The sequence below is a fragment of the Barbus barbus genome (assembly GCF_936440315.1).
Source record: "Barbus barbus genome assembly, chromosome: 35".
Taxonomy (NCBI): domain Eukaryota; kingdom Metazoa; phylum Chordata; class Actinopteri; order Cypriniformes; family Cyprinidae; genus Barbus; species Barbus barbus.
Window position 1 is genome coordinate 24,583,003 of NC_136763.1, and position 15,776 is coordinate 24,598,778.

General features: G+C 40.7%; 1 protein-coding gene across 1 annotated transcript in view; it reads right to left on the bottom strand.

Annotated features, from left to right (window-relative positions):
• The window catches only part of LOC306855111 (protein timeless homolog), a gene marked incomplete at both ends in the record, with an annotated part of 70,218 nt that extends 58,333 nt beyond the window's left edge, over window positions 1-11,885 (bottom strand). The window contains 9 exons of the mRNA XM_079393562.1: window positions 2,488-2,657; window positions 2,893-2,996; window positions 4,189-4,409; window positions 4,491-4,667; window positions 4,777-4,864; window positions 5,878-5,957; window positions 10,880-10,994; window positions 11,156-11,305; window positions 11,791-11,885. Of these exons, the coding sequence (XP_079249688.1) occupies window positions 2,488-2,657; window positions 2,893-2,996; window positions 4,189-4,409; window positions 4,491-4,667; window positions 4,777-4,864; window positions 5,878-5,957; window positions 10,880-10,994; window positions 11,156-11,305; window positions 11,791-11,885 (1,200 nt within the window). The remainder of the gene's footprint in view (window positions 1-2,487; window positions 2,658-2,892; window positions 2,997-4,188; window positions 4,410-4,490; window positions 4,668-4,776; window positions 4,865-5,877; window positions 5,958-10,879; window positions 10,995-11,155; window positions 11,306-11,790) is intronic.
• Between the last annotated feature and the right edge of the window lie 3,891 nt (window positions 11,886-15,776).

Below are 15,776 nucleotides of genomic sequence, written 5' to 3' on the forward strand. Positions count from 1 at the left end.
GCCCATTCGGAACTACGGGAGCCCAGAGGGGAGTGTCGGCGGATGTTAAAGAGAAAACCGATTTTCATTCAAACAAGTCGATGTAAACTACACATTCGAGTTAATCGATAAAATCGATTTATCGCCCAGCCCTACTGTAAAAGCTGTTCCCATTAATGTTTCCATAAATGTTTTAAGGGGTTACGCTGATGATCATAACATGATGAGATGTCAAAAAAAATTTAAAAGTAGAGTATGACGCTAGGTCATGGTTCAAGGGTATGCATAAACTACTTCAAATTTCTAGGGCTGTAATCAACCAAAGAAAATCTTGGTCGACTGAAGTCCTGAAACTTTCGACTAAAAATGACGTTGTGGAGAAAAAAAAAAACGTACGTTACATTAATTAGATACGTACTGTGCTCAGTACTTGGTAGCCTTGTTGTCTGCCTAAATTAATTATAAATAAACATAAAAAACTAATAGGCTATTTGCAGTATATTAAATCGTTTTTGACCTAATTATTTTGCACTGAAATGAGTCTGACACACGAGTCTGTCGTCTCTGACAGCGGTGCATCACGTGCACCTGCACAATATCATAGCCTGTGATTTCTGAAAACAGTACTATGTTGTCAACTAGTGATATCACAAGAACTTTTGAGGAATGTGCAACATAATTTAGAAAATTATTTTTGTCATATGTTATAAGTATAACTGTCAGACACTATCATTTCAGCCGCTCTGCGCAGCTCGCACAGAGCGAGGCTGAACATAAGAGCTCAGCTTCGCGGCTGAGACACGAATAGACTTAAAGCTTTTACTCTTAATAAACACAAAAGGCGCGTCCACTTTAATAAAAAAAGAATATTTATTAAACAAGAGCAGAAACCAAATAAAGTGCATAACTGAAAAATAAAGCATCTTAAGCTCAAAACTAACACAAACAGTGGGCACAGCGCAATTGCGCATTCCAAATAAAAAATGGGTTTGTCTGGGGGATTCTACCGTCATTACGGATGTGTGCGCCTGCAGTTATAAAACGATTATTACACTAAAATATTGAAATATGCCAATTCTGATATGTTCATGTAGCCTACTCAAAAACAGACAGGGCAACCTAACGCAGACAAGTTAGCTTACCGCTTTCAGATGATACGTCATGTTTGTCGTCGAGCTGTGGAAGGCAAACTGTTGCTTGCAAACTTTACATTCAACCTTTTTCCCGTTATTAAGTTTAACAAAATGCTGCCACACTGTCGATTTTTTTGTTGTTGACATGTTAGAATAGGACTGATGTATATTGATATGTGTTCCAAACCGCTGAGTCCACTAGCTTATTATTAAATAAATAATATTCAGCATCAAACCTTCTAAAGCCTACTTATCTGTCTCTCTTCTCCAGTGGGTTGGGCTAATCCAAAAAAAGTGAAAACAACGGGGGTGTTCTGAAAACAGACTGTTACCTGTGAAACAGGGGTGCTCTGAAAACACCCCCATTAGCAATTAGTGCTTCCCACCTGATGAAATGAGCGCGGCAAAAAATCGACCAATCAGAATTTTGGTCGAACCAGACCTTATCGACCAATTATACTACGGGGCCGTTGAATGCTTGAATCTGATTGGCTGACGAACGTTCTGAGGTGTGCAATTATTTTCAGGGAAACGCACGGCGAACGTAGTTCCAGGCAGCTTTCTTGACCGCATTACAGTTCCATATCACTTCGCATCGTTGTCAGCGCTGCCCTGACGATTTTATCAGTTAGCCTAGTGTAGCAACTTAAAGGCTACACATGACATTTCTCACTAGCGAGGTAATAACAGCGCTGCATCTTAAAGCAGACTTACAGTTTAGAGACGGTGCTTCAGAACACTGTTGAGGGACACACAGAGATAGCCTAATTCATACAAGCTCTCTCTCTCTCTCTCTCTCTCTCTCTTTCTCTGTGTCTCTGTCTCTCTCGCTCTCTTTCTAATAACTTCATTATTAACTGCATTAGTCTGCTATCAACGGCTCAAGCCTCCATTGCCAGCTTTAAAATGACGTTTTGGAACTAGCAAAAGAGTCGTTGGATGAGATGCGGAAGAAATAATCCTACTCACAATAGCGATTTAAGTAGAAAAACCGGACGAATCCCTTGAAATATATAATCTGATCGATGTCTTGAGGTGTGGCAAACGTAGTATAAGCGGAATAATTGACTCCGGACCATTGAATTATTAGAAAAACGCTTCGCTTCGCGTCGTGGCCGCATCACCACCTCGGGTGTGCATTATTTTTCTAATAATTCAACGGCCCGTCGTCAATTATTCCTTACTTAATCGACTAATCGACTGGGACGTTACAGCCCTACAAATTTCGCCTATATCTTGAATGTAATGTAAGTCGCTTTGAGCAAGTCTACCAAAAGCATTGGTCAATAAATGTAAATTTCTTCCCACATATAATTTTAACTTAAAAGTAGTTCAGCTTATCCAAAGCTAGTATCAAAGCAGTCTCAGTTTTCACCTGTACAACCAGATTGTTTCGACCCTTGCAGAATCTTTCCAGCATCTTCAGAAACAGATGTGTGGACTCCACCAGATCTCTGAGAAATGAGCGTGGCTGCATTCGCTCATCATATTTATGTAAGAGAGTCAGAAAAATCTCCCTGAACTCCATCAGATAAAAGATATTGCCTGCACCAACCAGGAGCAAAAAGTGACAGATGAGGAACAGAAAGATGGCTATGCTACCCTAATATGAAATGAAACACACAGAGGAAAAATAAACATTTCAAACAGTGGCAATGATCTAATCTATTACTTTAAAATAATAGGAGAGAGTTGTAAAAAAATAAATAAAATTAAACAAAAAAAAAAATGTAAAAAGAAAAAAACGAATAAGTGAAAAAAAAAAAAAAAAAAAACTTACTCTTTATTACATTGGAACTGTGTTGGATCTTTTCATCCTTTGAGCGATCCATTTCATTTACTGTCAGAAGCAGTTCCTGATTCACCTTCAGAGCCAAGTGCATCCTGGAGACAGAAAACAACAGATTCATATTAAGTAGGCTTTACTTAAAGATGACATATCATGAAAATCTGACTTTTCCAGGTTTTAAGTGCTATAATCAGGTCCCCAGTGCATCTACCAAGGAAACGTGAAAAAGATTAACCCAGTAACTTTGTTTTAGTAAGCCTTTTTCTGCAAGCTTCTGAAAAAACGAGACCGTCTGATTTCGCTCCCTTGGTGACATGGCAAAGGGATCTCATTAGAATATACTGCCTCTTTAATCTGTAAATTTCCACCCGCTACGCCGTCATTTTGATTCCGCAAGCGACAACAGTGTACCAGTTATAATGTTATGGTGAAAGTTTGAGCAAAACATGCTAACTGTTCTGTCTTTGGCTGCAAAGATGAGCACAGAACACTATTTAGTCCCAGCCTCAGAGGAGACAAGAGAGCAGTGGATTTATTGATTTATTTACTGTATGCTGCTGCCACACAGATCTAAAATAATCATGCAATTTATTTCCCAGCTGCTTACCTTCACGGACACAACTTGACTGTTTTTGTAACTCGTGTGTTTTTGACGTAAATTGTGTGTGAATGAGAACTTAGTTTACTCGCATGCCGTGACAGCCGCTTTCTGTCCGTGTGCTTCGGATGTGTGTGCTCAGAAAACCATATATCAGAAGTTTAAACTCGCATGATTTCAGCGCAATAAACATGATAATCAGAACCAAAACAGATGTTTTTAGCAAGTACGAGCTGAAATTGCACAGCTCTATTCTGGAAAGGGGCGGGAGCAGCAGCTCATTTGGATTTAAAGAAACAGGCACGAAAATCAGAGCGTTTCTGCTTCCACTGAAAATAGGCATTTTCAAAATGATATAATAAATGATCTGTGGGGTATTTTGAGCTGAAACTTCACAAACACATTCTGGGGACACCAGAGACTTATATTACATATTGTAAAAAGGGGCATAATATGTCTCCTTTAACTAAGCTGTATTCATTCTTTTTAAATGGTCAAATATGCATAATGGTTCTTATGGTTCAAAAAGATTTTTTCTTTACATGGAAGTTATGTTAGCAAAACTAAGGAAGACATTTTTAATAGCAATTTTTAATCAAAAATGTTTCCTATTTCCATCACTTTTTGAATTTAAGCAAAAACACAGTTCATGTTTCAGAAAAAGCTTTAACCAACAATAAAATTACAACCTGCGAGACCAGGATGTGGCATCTTTCCGGTCAGTGAGCATCATCTCATAGTAGTTGGTGATGTTCTTCTCAATGAAATGAAAGGTGCGGATAGATATGGTCTCAGACACCACATCCGGTCTGAAATTCTGACCACGGTTAAAAGCCATGAAGAATGTTATAGCCCACAGATAGTACGTCTCATCATGCTGCTGGGCCCGTTCACGGATCAACCCCTCTTGCTCAAAAAACAAGGTATATGAAGGGGAAACCTCATCTAGACAGAGACATTTGAGTTTCAGTGATTTGGATTGTTGTCTCACATTCACAAGGTACATAAGTCGATTATAGCAGTTCTCCAAAACGTCGATGCAGAACTCGCGCAGGAAGAGACGTACATTCAACGCTGAGTGTCGCTGGCTCTCCGAGTCTTGAGCCATTTGTTTGCCTTTAGGTACACGCCTCACGGGCTTACCCACATCATGAGAATAGTTCTTAAACTTTAGATTTTAGACATAAAAAAAAGTTAATGAAACTGAGGTGGTGAAATCTTTTTTTTAAAAAGACCATTGTAATGTGAAAGTTTTAAGGTTTTAAAGTGATACTTACATTGTGAAGTCCTTGGTGAAAAATCACATCTTTCTCCCCAATGGACTTCAGTCCTTCAACGACATAAGAGCCACAAAAACAAGAGTGTCTGGCAATAAGAGAAAAAATTATTGTTTAACAGGTTTATGCGAGGGGAATATATGAAACGGTATGATATTAAAAGATGTACATTTTCAAAATTGTTTCTTAATGATATTAGTTGCTACTTCAACAATGTTTCCACAGGTTGTTTTTCATGACTGCGGTTGATGCGACCCCAATAATGTCATATTTAACCCCTGGAATGAAAATTTTACCTAGGGGAACCCTGCTAAAAGAAGTATTTTACCCACCGGACTGTGATTTTTAAACATGATTCACTGTGAGTGAAGACAACAAAGTTCGCAATTTGTAATACGTGTAAGTCCAAAAAGTTACTCAGACCCAAAAATGCACGGAAATCGTGGCCGCGCCATTTCCAGCTTCTTTCCAAAGCACGCTGAGCAACCATGAACCACGTTCTCTATGAAGATGGTGAAGCATGAGGAACCGAAGGATAAACAGATTGCCAGCCACTGTATTAGCTCTACTTTTATATTATATACGTTTATGGAGATGTGAACTAAAAAAACTGCCCCGGAAGTGCCAGAACAGCTATCAGCGTGGACCATAGACACCGATTATGTTATTATTGCAGAGCGCATATTCAGTCCGTGAGTAGCCTCTCCGCTCGAATCGCAGGTGGATTTCCCTCACTATATGTGTTAGAGAGAGTGCTGCCAGCGCATCCAGTTGATCAGTTGATAAGCAGTTAAATGTGTTTGTTTACACACAGAGAAAAGTGTAGCTTTTAAGAAGTCCATGAATAAAATGATTAATTTACTTAACATGTTAAAATTGATTTACAGAACTTTTTTTTGCTGTTTTCTAACAGTTTGGACTTGAATAAAGAAAGAAAACTTGCACTTAAACTTTTCACGGGCATTTTGTTTTCATAGACTGATATGGTGATGTATCATTATATGATTGTCTAGGAATATATCGATTATGGCAGAATCGCTGTATCGTGATTATATCATTATCGTGAGTCATGTATCGTGATTATATCTTATCGTGTGGTACCCTGTGATTCCCACCCCTACCACCCTCCCTGTAAATCGCAGTCCAAAGCCACACCTCCTGAACATATATAAGCACACAGACTAGACAACCAGACACAACATTACTACAATACATCATATATCATTCACCGGTGAGAAAACTTTATAGTGCAGTTAGTAACAGTACTACAATATCAGGAAGGAAGGTCACTGCAGATGTACACTCATGCACAATTTCGTCCTTATTGGGAGAGGACTTGACGGATTATCTACGACTACGTGACTCCGACTTCACGAGACTAACGATGAGCATAGACAACAGAGAGAGAATTCAATTCAGCGCTTTTATTTCCAACATGTGCTCATTCATGGCTGCGTATTATTTAATTCAGGCAACTCAAGTACCTGCACGCAATGGTGATCCGGCACGCAATTCTCAAAACACCCACAAGATGCGAGCATTTATCTGTGAATCCGATATTACAAAACCAATATCCAATTATGGTAAAACGTTTAAATATCGGGAAAATATCGGTAAATCGGCCGATCTCTAGTGCAAACAAGTGCGTGCACAACCACGGATGATTTCATTTTCCACTCAAGTCAAGGCTGGGGTGTGCTGTGCAATATACAGTATATTGTGCGATAATATGGTAAGTGTTGTTGTAATGATGTGCAATCTGACATTATCGAGTATATCACAAAAACACACCCATAGAGTGCACGCACGTGATTTATTAGTGTATTAAAATTCAAAGTTCAAGGCATTCTAAATTCTGTGTTGTGTTTTTTTCTGGTAATCAAATGAACATGCAGAACACAGGAATTAGTATTTAAATAATCTTTTTGCAGTTTAATATTCGCAAACAGTAGTCTATATCTCGATTTAATTTAAGCATACTGACCTGTTTTTTATTATTCATCAAAAATATGACATTCCATGAAAATCCGCGTTTATACGGTAAATTTCAGTAAATTCATGTTTTCTGCATCGCGGAAATCACAGGGCCCTTCTAATGTAGCAAAGGAGTATGATAAGCTCATTGTGAAAGTAAAAGACGGGGACATTGTTGTTTATTTATTTTAGCATTGAGTCTCTCCAACTAGGTGACAACACGTAGCGTTAAATCACCATTCAACAGAGTCAAGCCACCACCACACTGCAGTCTACTGGACTGCAGAAAGATAACTTTTCAATCTGCTATGTTATTAACTGTACAGACAAACTATGCTGACACGCCATGTCTACACTGGACGTGACAAAGTGACCGTTGAAAATCATTTGAACTTTGTGTCAGCATGTCATAAATAGAACGAGGCATCAGTTTACTGTCAGGATTTGTCATGTCACATCGTGCCGCATCCAGTGCAGACAGCATCACTGATTATAATGGGTTCTATTGCTGATTTTGTCTGGCCAGAGGAGAATGACACTATTTCGACAAACTATTTCCTGGTTAAATACTGTAAAGCTGATATAAAGCCATCCAGCTTTATATCAAGCTGATGTAAAGCTGCTTTGACACAATTTCAGAATCAGAATCAGAATGAGCTTTATTGGTATAAGTATGTTATATAAGTATGTTTACACATACGAGGAATTTGTTATAGTGACAGAAGCTCCACAGTGCAACAGAAAGACAGCAACAGGACAGAACACAGATGATAAAGAATAATATCCAAGTAGGTACAAAAGAGCAAAAACACAATATATAATATAGACAATTATGTATGTACAGGTCTGATATGTGCACATTTGAAAAAAAAAAAAAAGTGTGGTGGATAAATAATGTATAATAGTTGTGTGTTCCACGTTTATTGTCAAGTTTTCATGAGATGGATTGCCTGAGGGAAGAAACTGTTTCTGTGTCTAGTCGTTCTGGTGCTCAGAGCTCTGTAGCGTCAACCAGACGGTAACAGTTCAAACAGGGAGTGTGCTGGATGTAAGGGGTGATTTTACCAGCCCTTTTGCTCACTCTGGATAAGTACAGTTCTTGGAGAGTGGGGAGGGTTGTACCAATGATTCGCTCAGCAGTCCGGACTACCCTCCGTAGTCTTCTGAGGTCAGATTTGAGCTGAACCAGACAGTTATTGAAGTGCAGAGGACGGATTCAATGATGGCAGAGTAAAACTGTTTCAGCAGCTCCTGTGGCAGGTTGAACTTCCTCAGCTGGCGAAGGAAGTACAACCTCTGCTGGGCCTTTTTGACAATAGAGTAAATGTGATTGTCCCACTTCAGGTCCTGAGAAATTGTGGTGCCCAGGAATCTGAATGACTCCACTGCAGTCACAGTGCTGTTCATGATGGTGAGTGAGGGGAGAGCACGGGTGTTTCTCCTTAAGTCCACGATCATCTCCACAGTTTTGAGCGTGTTAAGCTCCAGGTTGTTAAGACTGCACCATACAGCCAGCTCCTTAACCTCCCATCTGTAAGCAGACTCGTCGCCGTCCTGGATGAGGCCGATCAGTGTGGTGTCAACTACAAACTTTAGGAGCTTGACAGAGGGGTGTTTAGATGTGCAGTCGTTGGTGTAGAGGGAGAAGAGCAGAGGGGAGAAAACGCAGCCCTGAGGAGCTCCAGTGCTGATGGTGTGGGTGTTCAAGTTCAAGTTCACTTTATTTATATAGCACATTTAAAACAGCCACGAGACTGACCAAAGTGCTTCACAAAAGATACAGCATCATAAAAGTAATTAAAACAAGCAAACAGATTTGGTTGTGTTGGTTGTGAATTTACCAAGCTTTCTAACTGCTGCCTGTCTGTTAGGAAGCTGTTGATCCACTGACAGACAGAGGTGGGGACGGAGAGCTGTGTCAGTTTATTCTGCAGGGTGTTCGGGATGATGGTGTTAAAAGCGGAGCTGAAGTCTACAAACAGGATCCTCACATAAGTCCCTGGTCTGTCCAGATGCTGCAGGGTGAAGTGCAGTCCCATGTTGACTGCATCATCCACAGACCTGTTTGCTCGGTAGGCAAACTGCAGGGGGTCCAGTTTTGTCCTTCAGACAATCCAAAACCAGTCTTTCAAACGATTTCATTTCCTCAGACGTTAGAGCCACAGGTCTGAAGTCATTAAGTCCATTTGCATTGTTAAGAGCACTATACAAATAATAGTGACTTGACTATTGTATTTTGTTCCGCTTCCATCCAGTGTAGACCCCCAGTTAGGAAATGTGATGTGACCAAAGTTATAAGCATGAGTCACCAGCACTGACTGAGCGGCAGCGATCGGCAGTGAAGCCGTAATGCCCTGCAGACGTGTGCAGTGATGCACAGACCAGCTCTGACGTCAGAGAATCTGCTGTTAAAAATGAACCATCCAATCAAGTTTGAGCACATCTGTGCATCTCTACACTATTGACCTGGGTTGCCAGTAGCAAACAATGGAGCGCGCTCTGCTGGAAAAACTAAGTAATTACACCATTCAGAAGCATTTAATCTGCATTATATGTTCTGTAAAAAAAAACTTCATATCGGCGGCATATTCGCTGATACCAATGTAACATCTGCTTATGATCCTTGATGGTCACTGGGACTTTAAGTCTTAAGAGACCCCTTTTAGCCTTTTGACATTTGCATATATTTCACAGACCTGGCCCCACATTCTACCTTTATATGGGTGCTAAATTGCCAATGGTTGTCCCCCCACTGTCAAAAAGATGCTAAACAGATTGACTATCTGTTCTCTCCATCTGACTTCAAACACATTCCAAGAGAACTAAATGACACACACAGAGACATTTTCTTTATTTAGACCATAGTTAATCAGTTACAAATGTATCTGGTATATGCATGTGTTGTTTGTATGTTTCCTTATTATATTAGATTAGTTACCACTCGTTATTCATATTAGTAAGCTCTAAACACTCATATTCAGATGTATCTCTGGTTTAAATTTAATCTCTTTTAGATGTCTCTTTCTTGATATCAAAATGATCTGCTCTTTATTCCTCAAACAATGATGTACACTATGTAATCGTGAACTACTGTACTGTGGGAAAAATTACACAGATTCTCCAGACCGGTAATAAAACATGCAAATGAGGTGTCAAGTGGGACAAAGAAACATTTTCCCGCTGAAACTATGTGCCTTGTTATTGGTCAAACTAACCAAAATGGGTGTTACAGGGAAACCAGATAAAACTTCTCCCACACCCAAAAGGCAAGGTCTTCTCTTTACTTTCGGTGCTCTGGAGACACACATATCACCTTGGAAATCTCACGACTCCCCTTTCGGGGGGAGTCCGAGCTTCTGGCAGTTTTAAGTCCAGTAACTTCGTCGATTCACTTCGGACCAATCAAGCCATGGCTGGAATGACGAAGCTTTCACGCCCAAAGGAATTCATTAAGAATCTGCGCATTATACATGCACCAAGACACTTTACTCAGCACCAACAAAAACCAATGCAAGTAACCGCTTGTTAACTATTTAGATGCGCTTCTAGGCTTCGACCCCTTTTAATTAAGGTGATGTGATTCTCTGATGGTTCTTAACAGGTTGTGCTTCGCTGATGGGTAAATCCTGCCATTACACTCTACTCTCTTGCGTGCGAGCACTCCCTCTCTCTCCATGCCTTCCTTGCGTTGGCATCTATGTTTAATGTATGTATGTTTGTGTATAGTTCGATGTTGCATGTTCCCTTGTAGTGTAGTTTAATAAACATCCATATGTATTCACGCTTGGTTGTCTGTCTGCTGCTCAATGTAACAGTGAGCAATGTATCAGTAAGGAAATTATTTTTTGTGGCCAGAGAAATAATTTTCCTCAGAGTCAATAGACGATTAAAACTGTCCATACTGCAGACGAACAAATCATTTTATTGTACTATTAATGCTACGGTTAATTCCTGAGGATGAATATAATTGATAACAACCCGTTATGATTAATTATGTTCATCTCCTTCATGCGCCTGACAATCACATGCAATATATCGTGCAGCCCTAGAAGTGACCAAAACAAGTTTGAGAACCATAGGTGTAGATACTAATATAGTTATTGTTCTTTGTGTGAGCGAGCATTTATACCTCTTTATAGGCCTGAAGGTATGATGTCACTTGGAGGTAGTGATGGCGGAAGGCTGGATCATCAGGAACTTTTACAAAGCAGAGCAGTGCTGGCTGGGTCAGGTTCACCATTAGCCTGAGAAATATTTGAAACAGTCATGTCTTATTTTAAATGATTTGATCATTACATAACTTCATAATTTTGATAATTTGTCATTAGAATAGCAACTATTTGATAGAATTTATACAGAAAATATCAAAATTTGTTTTAATCAAAAACACTATGCGCTCAAACACCTGATACAGGCATCAAAGAGCGGTTTGTCCTGCATGTGCTGGGTGATGATGGGTAAGAGGTCATTCTGAAGGATCTGTCCAACTCCCAGCTGCTGCCTGATGTCCCTTGTGTCATCCTCATGTCTCAAGTAACGAATCAGATCCTTCACACTCTCTATAATAAATAAATCACAACCATGAGTGGGTCATAAGATACAATTATCATATTTAAAATATGCTTAATGCAAAAGATAAAACGCATAAAACATTTTCCTGAAATTCCTGCTGTAAAGCAGGTCTAAGCATTACCAAGGCAGTCTGGTTCTTGAAGTGAAGTGAAGTGACATTCAGCCAAGTATGGTGACCCATACTCGGAATTCGTGCTCTGCATTTAACCCATCCAACGTGCACACACACAGCAGTGAACACACACACACACCGTGAACATACACCCGGAGCAGTGGGCAGCCATTTTATGCTGCAGCGCCCGGGGAGCAGTTGGGGGTTCGGTGCCTTGCTCAAGGGCACCTCAGTCGTGGTATTGAGGGTGGAGAGAGCGCTGGACATTCACTCCCCCCACCTACAATTCCTGCCGGCCGGAGACTCGAACCCGCAACCTTCGGATTACAAGTCCGACTCTCTAACCATTAGGCCACGACTTCCCCCCTTCTTTGTGGTAAACATCTCCTTCCAGATAACCCAGTGCACTGCATGTGGCCAATAATTCACAGTTCATCATGTACAAGTCCATACAGCAGTCCTATCTGAGAGAATAAGTGGTCCAAATCTAAAAATAAAAATGATAAAGATAAAATGTGTCATGACAGGAAAGATACAGCACGGTGGAAATTAGATTCGAAGTAACTCCAAAATAGTTTATATTCCCCCTTCTTTTTTAACTTCTTGAATCCCGCAGGGGGCAACCACAAGGCAAAACATTGAATCTGGTTTTCAATGTTTTGAAAACCAGATTCAAAAAGTGAGGATTATTACAAACGATTGGAAATCCACAATTTCCTTTATTATGTGACAAAAAATTAAACAGCTGGTCTATAAGTGTAAGGGTTGCTTTTCACTAAAAATCAAAGTTCTTCAAATATACTGTTCACATAAAATGTAGTGATGGTAAGTCCATTTTAATATTAAGGGTTTAATAAATCAAAAGCAACCCGATTCAATAATTAAATTTGTATTTTGTACTTGAAATAGAAAAATGTCTTTCATGACCTGCATCTGACAACCATACTAAATCTGTAAAAGATATGATTGTACAGTTGCAATCAAAATTATTCAACCCCCCAGGGACTGCAGTACTTTACAAATACAAACTTTTCTGAAGACCAATACAAAATGCAGTTATAAGATTTTCTTAATATACAGATCTTTCAAAGTGACCACACCCTTTAGCCTCCAACTGTTAAAAGACCCGTCCGAGAGGGATGGAGAGAATGCATGATTGCGATATACTGGAGCATGGATAGAAGTGTCTGGTAGTCTGCAGTCCTTTCTAATTTGCTGCCATAATTTTAAGCAATTAAAGATAATCATATTATCCATCTTAACAGTTGCAGGAGGCCTGGGTGTTGAGAAAAGAAGTGCCGGAAGAGAACTATTTTTGACATCACTCATTTCAATGGCAACCCAGGGGGGAGTCTCGGCAGATACCTGCATATTATATCCTTCCTGCCAATAAACCAGGGCTCTGGCATTCGCTGCCCAGTAATAATGCAGAAAATTTGGCAGTCCTAACCCACCCATTTTCCCTGGTTTATGTAGATGGGTTTTTGAAATTCTGTGTGCTTTAAAGCCCCAAATAAAAGGAAGAATTATCGAATCCAAAGATTTGAAAAAAGATTGTGCCAAAAAAATAGGTAAATTTTGAAAAAGATACAAGAACCTTGGCAAGGAAACCATCTTAATAGCATTTATACGACCCGCCATAGAAAGAGGAAGAGTCCTCCATTTTTCAATGTCCCTCTTCAGTTTCTCCAATTTCTCAAGAAAATTCAGCTTAAAAATTAGTTTAGGGTCTTTCGGCAAAACTACGCCAAGATACTTCAGCCTGTTACAATTTGCATTGTTAAAAGCGCTATACAAATAATATTGACTTGACTTGACTTGACTTGACTTGACAGGATCTGAGCTGGTGGATGGAGATGGTGATCCCATTTATTCCTCTCACAAATCAATAATTTTGCCTCGGAATCTTGGAATATTAATAATTTTTGAATAAATTATAACTGTAGTTGTATCTGGCTTGTTATATCTTGTGTTTTTTTGACTAATGGTAGGTTAAGGAGCAGGGGTTGGTTTATGTGCTCATGAATGTGTAAATAGTGTAACATAAATAAAAATGTTGTGACTGTTTGCACTGAAAAATCACACCCCAACATACAGTATATGCAATAATGGCAATATTATTACCCAACATATAATTTAATCATGACGATAAAATTCCCAGTGCCTTTCACGTCAGCATATTGATGCCAAGGGTTTCTTATTTAAAGCAATGGAGGACGCTGCACGTTGAAAAATTACGCTAAAGTGGTACCCTGAGCATCAAGAAGTGACACCAAAGGGTCCTGACCAAGCGTCAATATGTGACGAGTTGGGAGTGAGAATGTGTTGGATTAATACAGCCTAACAATCTCTTAACAGATTTGAATAATAGAAATGTGTTAGTGTGTTATGTGTAAGCCAGGTTAAAGAGATGGGTCTTTTATCTAGATTTAAACTGACGGAGAATGTCTGCTTCCCAAACAATGCTGAAGATTGTTCCAAAGTTTGGGCACTAAATGGTAAAAGAATCTACTGCCCACAGTTGATTTTGATATTCTAGGTATTATCAAATGGCCAGAGTTTTAAGAATGCAGCGGGCATGAAGGACTATAATCAGTAAGAGGTCGCTCAAGTACCGAGGAGCTAAACCATTCAGGGCTATATAAGTAATTAGCAAGATTTTAGAATGCATACAATGTTTAATAGGGAGCCAGTACAGTGTTGACAGATCCGGGCTAATATGGTCATACTCCCTGGTTCTAGTAAGAACTCTAGCGGCAGTCGTGTTACGAACCAAGCACTGACAGTTAGTTAAGATAGACCTGACCAGTTTCTCCAAAATCTTCAATAAAACTGAAGTCAGATCGACCGCCCTGAAATCATTAATAGTTTTAGGACCACTACATTTAGGAACTGGGAAAACCAAAACATCTTTCCAGAGGTTACTCTGCATCACATCTGGCTCTTTAAACGGACAGTCCACCCAAAACTGAAAATTCTCTCATGATTTACTCACACTCATGCCGTCCCAGATGTCAGAGAGATTTCTTTTTTTTTCTCTAAAATTCTTAGTTTGTGAACATTTGAATAAAGAAAATCATATACATATTGGATGGCATTAGGAAGGCAAACTCAATTCCTGGAGGGCCACAGCTCTGCACAGTTTAGCTACAACCCTAATCAAACCTGATCCAGATAATCAAGGTCTTCATGATCACTAGAAACATCCAAGCAGGTGTGATTTGGGGCTGGTTGGAGCTAAACTCTGCAGAGCTGTGGCCCTCCAGGAATTGAGTTTGAGACCACTGATCTATGACATTTTGTGCACAGATGAACAATTATATTTTAGGTTTCTCTTATATCAGCATTTAAACAGTTTTTGCTTCACATGAACACTTAGATAAATTAGTTCCCTATCTGTCGGTCACTACGAGTTATGTCGTGACGACATTAGGGGATTTACTTGAGAGCCCCGACTGCCTCTGATAAGAGAAAACGCCAATGAAATTTGGCTAGTGGATTTTGCATACCTGAGCCACTCCCCGTGCATACGGGTATAAAAGGGCGACAGGTGCATCCACTCATCAGATTTTTGCTTCGGAGCCGAGTGGATGAGAAATCTTCAAAGCAGATCAGATCTCCACAAAGCCGTCTGCCTCGAAGTTTGTTCCTGGGTGGCGTTACGGTGCAGACAGCGGTGTCCCTGCAGCAGCGATTCCCCTGGGCACTTCACCTGAAAGAGCAAATTTCTAAAACACTGGGCGGTTCGCGTCTTTTTAAAGATGCCGTTCCGTCCGTGTTCTCTTGGTTGCGGTCGCTTCCTGTCCTCGGATGACGGTCACGAGCGTTGTCTTCAGTGTCTGGGCATCCAGCACGCTGAAGATGCGTTTGTGGATGAGTCATGCGCCTGTTGTGGGCGTATGAACATGGCAACGCTGCGTTCTCGCCTTTCCTTTCTGAAAGGATTGGCACCCTCTGCCGCCACCCGTCCCGGTCTCTCTGGCTCGAGCAGAGGACCGCCGGCTGGCGCTCTGGGAGATCTGAGGGTGACGGTAAGAGCTTCTCCGCCGGGCACGCCCCCGCGGACCTCTTACTCCTCCCGCAGCGCTTGTTCCGTCCGGTTCCCGAGTGATTTCGCTGGTTCGCCTCACGGGGCCGCCAGCATTTCATTCGGTGCGCCGCCCGAGGATCAGATGTCGATCGCGGCATCGGGGGATGGGCTTTCGTCCTCTGAGGATGAACGATCGGCGGGGCTGCCCCCCTCGGGTGTTGTCGCCACTGCCGATCCGGACCCAGAGCTGACGGCCATGCTTGCCCGGGCAGCCGTGAGTATCGGGCTGGAGGTCAACAGACCGCCCAGTCC